Source organism: Serinus canaria, chromosome 5 (assembly GCF_022539315.1).
Source record: "Serinus canaria isolate serCan28SL12 chromosome 5, serCan2020, whole genome shotgun sequence".
NCBI classification, from domain to species: domain Eukaryota; kingdom Metazoa; phylum Chordata; class Aves; order Passeriformes; family Fringillidae; genus Serinus; species Serinus canaria.
In genome coordinates, this window is record NC_066319.1 from 12,227,541 (window position 1) to 12,237,381 (window position 9,841).

The following is a 9,841-nucleotide window of genomic DNA, read 5'->3' on the forward strand; positions in this document are numbered from 1 at the left end:
TCCTCTCTTTTCTGAGTTTTAAATCTTCTCTACAAAAGGCACTTTTTCAGGAAGTGGAGTAGCCTGCCCAGCCTCCTCAGAGGAACAGGAACTTGTGTTAGATCTGTTCTCTGTGGGTAAAATAATCTGGACCTGCTGCACCTGAAGTCAGCAGGCTGTTATGTGAGTGGGCTGGCATTAGCTCTCTTTGCTTTTTCTCTTTTGCTCTTTCAAAAGAAAGGAAGCATTTCTCCTCAGCATGAGCTGAAAACTTCAGGTCAGCAGACAAACACCAATTCCTGCCTTTCAGCTTTTCTGCAGCTCCAGGTTGCAGCACTATCTGTGTAAAAAGCCAGGTCAAACACTCAGCCCTGGCCTTCAAGAGCTGCTTGCGTGTTTTGTTCTGAACCCTGTCCTGAGGCCCTCTCTCCCCACACAGAGGGGACTAAATTCTGTGTTTGAAGTTTCAGCTGCCCCTGCAAGGTCTGCAGACACCAATCTTTATCTACCAACAGCCACAAAGCAAGAGCTGGCAAGAATAGTAAATGAAGCTGGCAGAAGTCAAGTGTAGCCCTTACACCTAAAATTTGTGCTTAAAATTCATTTAAAATCTGTTTCTCCCCATCCTATTGCACTTGCCCTCCCCAGAAAGTCTCTCCTCTGCCCAGGAGGGTGAGCAGTTTATTTTCTTTACTCATGGTATAGTTGCATGTGACTCTGGTTACACAAACACTGGCTTTTCCAGACTATTTAAGCAGAGATTAATCATTACAGAGTACTTTGTATTGGGAGGCAGTGGAGGACAGGGGTCTGGAAATGCAATGTACTGGAGAAAAAAAGCCCTGTGATTCTCAGGAGTATGGCAATAGCTGAACACTTTGTGTATGATGCCAAGTGAGAAGCAAGTCATAAAAGGTCCTAAAAGTGAATCATGGTTATCTGATTCATTAGAAACTTGTGACCAACTGGGATGATAGGGCAAGGAAAAAGAAGGATAAAATGCTTTAAGACACAATCTGTTTTTCAAGGCTGGAAAATATAGTTTATAGAAAATATAGTTTATTGGTTACAGATATTTAAATAGATACTTTTTAATGTCCCTTTAGCTATGAAAATTTAATGGGTAATTATAAAGGATGGCTTAGCTGGAATTATGTAAATGATATTTCCATGGATGAATTCAAGCATAAACATATTGAACCATACTCTCCATGCTTATGAAAATACCCTCTCAAAGTAAAATGGCTTGCTAAGTAATGAAATATTTAAAAACTGTATCAGAAGTTGGAGTCAACACAGTCTTCTGGAGTGAAAACATCAGGATGTGTTCCACACCTTGGGTTCCATTTCTTTTTTTCCTGTGAAATCCAAGTTAAAAAAAAAACTATCAGTCCTTTAAATTTTTGTTTTTCTGGCTTGAACACGTTTAGGCATGGAAGGCAAAGTGTGTGCTGAGCTGCAGCTTGGAGCACTGTGCTGCACCTGGCCAGCCCAGCCCTGCCCTTCACCGCCTTTCGGCGCAGACCAGGTACGGCTGGGGCTGCAGGGTCATCCCCAGCCTGGGCTTCAGCTCTGGGATCACTCCATGAGGGAAATGCAGGTGGAACCGTTGGAGCAACGAGGTGAAGAAAATAAACATTTCCATTCGAGCCAGCTGTTCTCCAAGGCAATGTCTTCTTCCTGAGTTGGAAAAAAGGTTTCAAAAAGGTTTAAGGTATCTTCAGTCACATTTTGCCTTTCAGATGAATAGGAGTGGTCATTTCTGTGTTCTAGGAGTGCTGTGTGAACCTGGTGGCAGTTTTCTGTAAGAAGGATAGGTGATATTTACACTAAGAAACTGATTCTAAAGAATTTGTTGCTCATGGATGCCATTGAAACCAATTCTGTCAAATTGATTTAGATACACTTGTTACTTACTGTATCTGGTCTTGAAGTGCCAATCTAAATGGAAAATGCTTTAAAAAATGACATTGTGAATTTTAGCCTTTTTCCCCTACAATTTTCTTAATTACATCTACTGCCAGTCATTATTTACTGGCAATTACTAGAACTTTGTAAGGAGGATTTTTATTAGTTTATTTATAAAACTGAGCTCGTCTATATAAAAGATGTTATGCTAAAATTTCCTATCTCCAGGGTGCATTATATTGCATATCTTTAAACTGAATTGTTTTGGATATCTTTAAATCAGAACCGAGGATACCACTCTGTCCATTTATTGCCACCCCTTACACTTTACAAATCCCTGGATTTGTGAAAAGAAACAGTGGAAGGAATTGCTCTTACCTAGGGAAAAAGGAATGAACGCATCTTTCTTGACAAACTGCCCACTGCTGTCCAAAAACCTCTCAGGAAAAAACACTTCTGGATTGCTCCAGTATTTTTCATCAAAGTGGACAGAGTAGAGGTTGGTGATGACTGTGGTGCCTCCAGGAATGGTGTAGCCACGCACAACAGTGTCTTTGGAAGTGGCATGGAAAATCCCCAGTGGGGCTATGTTACAGAACCTCAGCACCTCGTGCAGAACAGCCTCCGTGTAGGGCATCTTGCACTTCTCTTCCAAGGTGGGCATTTTGTTTGGGCCAATGACAAGATCAATTTCTTTCTGAACTTGCCCTGTTAGGAATAAAAGCTGAGGTTTATTTTGTAATAGCTTTTACATTTTAATTTAAGCTAAAGTATTTGTGTATATACATACGTTTTAAAAGGATACTGAAACACGATATACCTTATACAAACACCAGTAGCTTACAGGATTTTAAATTTACACTCTATATTCCTATCTGTGGTTAGTGCTGTTATCCCCATTCTGAAACCATGGTGAAATTGATATTAGAGTGATATTTTTTGGTCCAAGTACCAGCAGTAACTTTAATCTGGGCCTCTCTTCCTGCAAATCCTGGAAGCCCCACCTGTACCAAGCACTGCTAAGGAAAATTGGAGGCAGTGAAACCAGAATGTGACACTTCACTTCTGGAATCCAAACTTCTCCTCACAGTGTGTGGGCTAACACTCAGACTTCTACTGCTGTCTTATTTCACAATGACTGCAACACATTTTTTTATTTTTAAATGCATTTCTGTTCTTCCCAAAGTGTAAGTATCCCTGTCTATCATATGTAAATCTGTTGTGAACTGGGGAATGTAGGATAAAAAGAATTCTACCTAAATTGTTACCACAACCTGATTTACATTTTTGCTGACACCTGTACATTTCTTAATTTAGTTTATTACTTTCATATTTAATTACATCTTCTTATTATTTATTAACTACATAGATTAGTATATCTGCCAACAACAGATCATGCATCACAATGCTAAACCTAAATATATTAGAAATACTTAAAAGTATTTCATAAAAAAGCTTCAAAGCTTTCATAAAAATGCCTTCACAAAATAATACGTTAAAATTTTATCATGACACTTGACTTTTGATATCCTCTTTGTCTGCATTTAAAACAAGCTTTCCACCTCTGTCCATAGTATATTTAGTGAATGACACAATAGAATAATATATAGAAAGCTTTTTTTTTGGTGGTGATTATGGATCAGTGCACCACTTTGAAAAAGTATTTTAAATTTGCAATAGGAAAGTGACTCAGTTCCTCAAAATGTCAAAATTCTTACCTTGAATGTTTGGGTAAAGAGCCATAAATAACACTGCCCATCTTAAAACATTTGTAGTGGTTTCTGTCCCAGCTATGATGAGTTCTCCAACGGAGAAAATTAAATTTTCTCTTGAATATGTAGATCCTGGGTCGTTTCCATTGCAATCCATCTCATCTAAATATGCATCTACGAAATGTCGAGGTGACTGAGGCTTCCTATTTTCAGAGACACGTTCAATAAGCTCATGAAGAAACTCATAGACTTCAGCTGCATTTTTGAACAGCTGCTGGTGTTTCCCAAATGGCAAGATACCAATCCAAGGGAAAGCATTATATAAAAATACAGAAGCACTAGCAGCTAATTCAACGTTTTCGCTAAAAATCTCAATCATGTGCTGAAATTCTGTATCTTCGTATGTGAAACGTTCTCCAAAAATAATCAAATTAGTAATGTTTGAAACAGCATTTGTTATCAAGTGCTTAAGGTCAAAGGGTCTGCCTTTGTATGTATCAATGGCATCAAGAAAAAACAGAGATTCTTCTGAAATTTTGTGTTCAAAGGACTTTTGGCCATATCCAAAAACTCGAAAGGAATTTACAGCTAATTTGCGGTGTTCTGTCCATCCTCTGCCATATTTACTGTTCAGTAAGCCTGAAAAAATATTTTGACACAGTATTTTATGCAATGCTTTATTTTTCTTCCCCCATAAGATAATAAAGTTATTCAACAAAACAAAAAATGAGACAAAATATTTTGGATGTCTTGCTATGGAGCATAGTCCACCAGTGACATTCCTTTCCAAATAATATCTTTAAAGAAGCATCAAGTATTTTATGAAAGGACATCAAGTAGAGAAAATGGCTATAGCAGATGCTTCACGTGGTTTGTTCATCTATGGGACAAAAATTACATTTTTATACAAAAGACATTAGCACTCACCTCCCATGTTTGTCAGTTTCTTGAACAAGGGAAGAGATGGCCTGTCTGCAAAAATTTCACTTTGATGGACAAGGCATTCCTTCACTGCATCGTAGCCATTCAGCACAACGGCTGATATTCCCCCAAGGTCAAGGCTGAAGATCTTTGGGGGGCAAAAAAAGCAATAAAAAGTGTCAAGTGCTATTACAACCCAATCTGGAACAGGGAATGAAAAAGTGAAATGATGCTAAACGTCAGTGGGAAGTGCAGAGTGGGATAACCTGGCACACAGGTGGCCAGAGGTGGGACAGCTGTGGCACTACACAGGAGAGTCTGTGAGCTTTGAACAAAGCTCATTTGCTTTGTTAAAAGATAAAATTAATTAGCCCACACTACATCCTGTGCTTTGCTAAAGAAACCAGCCCTCCAAATTAAGGACTGGGGACACCTTCATGTAGTCCCTAGAGAGGAGTGAGAGCCAAGGTGACAGCCAACAACTGAGAGCAGAGCCCAGCTAGGCCCAGCTTCTCTTTCCACAAGTGGTTAGCACAAGGTGCTTTGGAGAAAGGTACAATAGAGCCTGCAGAGGGCACATAGAGAATAAAAAAAAATCAAATTTGAATCTACATTTTAAAAATTAAAACTGAGCCTAAACTTAAGATTGAATCCTTAGATCCCTTTCCATACATTCTGTGTTTTTACCATTACAGATCTTTAGATTTTTCTCCACATCAAGGCTGGTGACCTCCACAATATGAAATTATGTTAGCCTAATTATACATTCTGTGACAACTGGGTTGTCACCCAAAGGGTTGCCAGGCACTGGAACAGCCTGCCCAGGGAAGTGGTGAAGTTGTCATCCCTAGAGGCATTTAAAAGCTGTGTAGATGTGGCATCTGGGGACATGGTTTAGTGGCAGACTTGGCAATGCTGGGTTAACAGTTGGACTCGATGATCTTAAGGGCCTTTTCCAACCTAAATGATTCTATGAGTCTGTTTTGGTACTTTCACTGTTATAATGGCTCTTCTTTTTTATGTGTCAAGAAGACACTCCTGGTATATTTCTGCAAACCATCTGTGAGTTTTGTTCACCTTGGTCTAACTTATTGATCTTTATTCCAATAGCATACATGATTTTTTTTTAAACAGCCTTCGATTGTATTTTTCCGAGTCCCCCAAATCCTAATATGCTGTTTCTCTCAAATTCTGCAGGATTCTTTCCGAGAACAGGTGACTGAAACTCCATACAGCATTCCAGGCAAGTAGAAAGCTTGCTTTATTCGACAGCACATTCCCTTCCTATTTCTATTCTACTTGTCCCAGTACTTTGCTTGAAGAACATTTACCTTTTTTTTTTTTTTTCTAATTACCAGAATACATGTTAGATCTAGTTGGGAGTTAAGTTTTACTAAGCTCGTTTAGAGGAGATTGGCCGCTTAAAGCTGGCTGATGGAAAGAAACGCCCGATATAGAAGAAAGAAAAAAAGGGGGAAAAAATGAAAAAGAAAAAAAGAAAAAGATTCGGTTTTAAATAGTTAGGCTGAAGGGCTGTGAGTATCTCAAAAATCGCGCTGAAGGTCCTTTGAGGCACGGTTCTGCCAGAGCCCTGCGCTCCCGCTCCCGGCGGGGCGCTCCGCCCGCCGCATCCGCCGGGCCGGGCAGGGCAGGGCAGGGCGGCAGCTCCCGGGTTCCCCGCGCCGGGGCAGCTCCCCGGTTCCCCGTGCCCGGGCCGGCCCTCCCCGCTCCCGCGGACCCCGGGGCGGCGATACCTGCCCGTGGATCTGGCTCTGCCGCCGCAGGTAGACGTGCGGCTGCTCGGCGCCCAGCGCGGGGATGTTGCCGAGCAGCGGCAGCCCCGCGGGGCCGGGCGGGAAGCCGGGCGGCCGCCGCTGCTTCAGCAGCTGCCGCACCACCAACGCCAGCAGCAGCGCCAGCACCGCCGCCAGCGGCAGCAGCCAAGTGCCGCTGCCCGCTGGGGCTGTCGCTGTCGCCGCGCCCGGGCGCGCCCCCGGCTCCGCCGCCACCCGCATCGGCACCACCGCCGCCGCCGCCGCCGCCGCTTCCTCCTCTCGTCCCGGTCCCGCCGCCGAGCATTGGCCCGCGGAGGCTCCGCCCGCCGCGTCAGGAGCGCTTCTTCTTTTTTTTTTTTTTCTTTCTTTCTTTCTTTCTTTTTTTTTTTTTTGGAACAACGAAGAGTTGGTCCCTCGGGGTCTGTGCGGTGTCGGAGCGCAGCGCTGGCTGCGCGCTCCGCACGCCCGGCAGCCGCGGGGAGGGACCGGCAGTTCTCTGCTCCTTGTTCCGTCTCTGTAGAATCTCAGACGCACAGTTTGGAGATGTCTTTCCCAGAGACACCTCTGGCTCGGGCAGCCTCGGGCCGGCGAAGCCCGCAGGGATTCCCTCTGGCAGGTGTGGACCGTGCGGATTTGTGGCAGCTCCGGGTGCGATGCCCGGGATCCCTGACCCCGCCACGGCCCGGCCGGACAGCAGCAGGAAAGGGTCCCTGCCCTCGCAGGCAGCACGGCAGGGTGTGTGAATGTCCCCGGCCCGTGTGACCGAGCAGCACGGGGATCACACATTTAATGAGCAAAGGTTGCTGTTCCCTAGTGGGATGCTGGCTCAGGAAGGAGGGCTTGAGCTGCAGAAGAGGCCAAGATCCGTAAGGGAGAGGTCAGAGAGCAGTGTTGCTGTGCCATGTGGCGTTCTTGGCAAGACACTTCATAAACAAACCCAGATTTGTTTCCATTCACTCTGGTTTTGTTACTACTATTTTACGAGCAATATTAGGAGTAACAGAAGCATTCCTGACCCATTACAATTTCTGTGCCACATTCTGTTTCTAACTTGAGATGTCTTTCTTGTTGAATTCATCTTAATAGCTGCCCATAGATTTTTAAGAACATTGATAAGATCTAAACAGAGGAGGAATTTATGCTGATGGAGTTCATTAATAACCTGTGTCAATGCCAGCATCCTGTATCAAAACCTTACCAAGTTTGTCAGAATACAGAAAAAGTAATAATAAATAAGTGGCTTCAGCCCTGCTGGAGGTTTATTTTTTTTCATTCTTCTTCTGAGTTTTGTCTTCATCCTTTATTTCAGTGTGATACTGCCTGGTGTCTTAATTATTTGGATCATATCTGGAGAAAATACCAGTATTTTCAATGTCAATGCCTAAAGAATTCTCACCAAGGATTCAGGACCTCAGCTTGGCTCCAGTCAGAGGAAGAATGAAGAGAAAATTGCCAAGGGGTTAAGTAAGATGTGCACATGCTTAAGTATCTGAGAAAACATAGGAAGAGGTATTGCTCAAACCTATTGTTTTGATTTATTTTTGCAGCTTATCTTCAATGCTCTGTTATTTAAGTATCAAATACCCAAAGTTTTTTATGATCATGATTTCCACTGAATCTGTGTAAGAAAAGCAAGGTAATTAACAGTTTTGGCAGCAAGCATTTTGAAGGGGGAAAAAGGGAAAAAATAGTATAGGAAGGACCCAAGAAGACAGGAAAAAAGATACAGAAGAAAAGTCCAAATATTTGACTAAAAAGGAAGGAATAGATTTGTAGTGGGGGGAAAGCCAACAATATTTGACAATAATCCTCAAGCAGAGGAGAGAACAGTCAAACGTGGCCTTACCAGAGTGTTTGAGCTGTGGGGATGGAGGAGAGACAGTGATGTTCACCACTGAACAGAGGAAGGGAAACTGAGGAGTGTGATGGCAGAAAAATAAAATCCATTTTGGTCAAGCCAAATGCTAAAAGATAGTGAGTCAACCAAGAGAACCTCTAAATATGTGTGATTAAATGGAGGTAAGAAGCAGCAGCATGGACAAAGATGACTGAAACTTGTCAAAAGTAAGTGATAAATAAACTCTTGTAGACAGATGAAATCACTTAAGGATGCAGGTTTAGGGATGCAAGACTCCAGTTGCTGTCCAAGCACAGGATTCCTTGCCAGTTTCTGATTGATCTTTTTATTTTTAAATTTTTTTTAATTCATTCATTTCTTCAGAAGTGTGTGGGCAGCTTATGCTGAATTGCTTCTTTGGGAATGTTTTACTCATCTTAATCATGGATGATCAAATGAGAAAACTTACAGGATGAATAAAGGTTTTTTTATTTCAATTATAAAAATGATGGCTGAGTAAAGAAACCCATTAAAGCATGTATCTTTATTAAATTCTAAAACATTCTAGTCATCAAGTTTTACAATTACTTTGCACTGGAAATTCTGTAAGCAGAAGTTGGAGTAACAGGAAATGATTGTGTTCCTGTCTTCTCAGGAAAATCAGAAAGCAATTATTTGGCTTTGTATTCTTTGACTACACATACTTATATATAGCTTTGACTTTTGAAGAAATGTACTGCCAGGTGTGGCTGCTCTCTGAGTAGCAATGTTAGGATCTTGATGATAACTCTGGGGAGAAAAATTAAGTTTTTTCCAAGTTCCATTAAAAATCTCATAAACTTGTACTTAGCTACAACTTTGAAACAGGTTCTGGTTTTCTTATTCTTCAGAGCTGACATTGTAGCTGGAAAACAAGGTAACTCTTGATCAGTTTAAAGTGTTTTCCATTCCTACAGTAATGTCTCTTGCCCAGTGAAATCACAACATGAGTTATAAAGTGCAGGAAAACAACTTCTTTATAGACAGATGTGTAAAGATTTTGCTCCTTGCCTTTGGTGGTGGACTGGGGAAAAGAGAGAGATCTTTACAGATGTATGTGACACAGGCATGCTTGTCATGAAAAAATTCATTTCACAAGCCCACTGACAAGTTTAGACTAATGTGCAGATGTTATCTGTTACACTCACAAAGTTCTTTTTAACCTATGTCATCACAGAGAATGATCAACTTCCATGTCACAATTATCTCCTGAGCCAAGCCTGTAATGATGCTGGTGCTTTACAGATTATCTCAAACAGAAAAACACATCTGATGTTTTCCCTTGTGAATTTGGTGATTAATTGCTGAGAAAATCCCCACCTTTTCCTTCAGTCACATCCTTTTCTTTCATCACAGTCCTGCTCTGCCTGAACATTTCATGTCTGTCAAGCAGACTCAGAAGGCTGGAGACTGGCTTAACTTGAGAAGTAGTTTTGGCATGTTGTATTTTCTGGTTCTTTCAGAGGATACTTAGGTCAATTCTATGCATAAATTTAGAAATTCATCTTTTTAATTGATGGTCTTGTATGACTGTGGGTTCTGAGAAACTCTGCTGAGAGCAGATGAGCAAATATTATGTTGTTATAGCCTTTGCCTTCACATGCAATTTACCAGCACTGAAAGGAGGGAGATCTTTTTCAGCCCCAAATTTCACTGAAGGCAGAGGAGAA

At 41.8% G+C, this 9,841-nt stretch overlaps 1 protein-coding gene across 2 annotated transcripts; it reads right to left on the reverse strand.

Annotated features, from left to right (window-relative positions):
* Window positions 1-1,016: 1,016 nt before the first annotated feature.
* LOC103827030 (vitamin D 25-hydroxylase) lies at window positions 1,017-6,535 on the reverse strand. Of its 2 annotated transcripts, XM_009102490.4 has the most exons (5): window positions 6,275-6,535; window positions 4,527-4,668; window positions 3,606-4,238; window positions 2,266-2,595; window positions 1,017-1,659 (listed from the first exon to the last, which is right to left on the reverse strand). In XM_009102490.4, exons 1-5 carry the CDS (start codon window positions 6,533-6,535, stop codon window positions 1,484-1,486), a joined length of 1,542 nt encoding a protein of 513 aa, XP_009100738.3. In that variant the 3' UTR covers window positions 1,017-1,483. The 2 variants fall into 2 exon arrangements, with proteins under 2 accessions (XP_009100738.3, XP_050831334.1); XM_050975377.1 differs by lacking the exon at window positions 6,275-6,535 and having other exon boundaries at window positions 3,606-3,802; window positions 4,527-5,699.
* Window positions 6,536-9,841: the final 3,306 nt, after the last annotated feature.

Coding starts and splice junctions, on each gene's coding strand:
- LOC103827030 (XM_009102490.4), bottom strand. CDS start 6,535: ATGCGGGTGGCGGCGGAGCCGGGGGCGCGCCCGGGCGCGGCGACAGCG. Junction 2,596..3,605: donor TCTTTACCCAAACATTCAAG/GTAAGAATTTTG, acceptor TATTCCTAACAG/GGCAAGTTCAGAAAGAAATT. Junction 1,660..2,265: donor GTTCATTCCTTTTTCCCTAG/GTAAGAGCAATT, acceptor TTTCCAACTCAG/GAAGAAGACATTGCCTTGGA.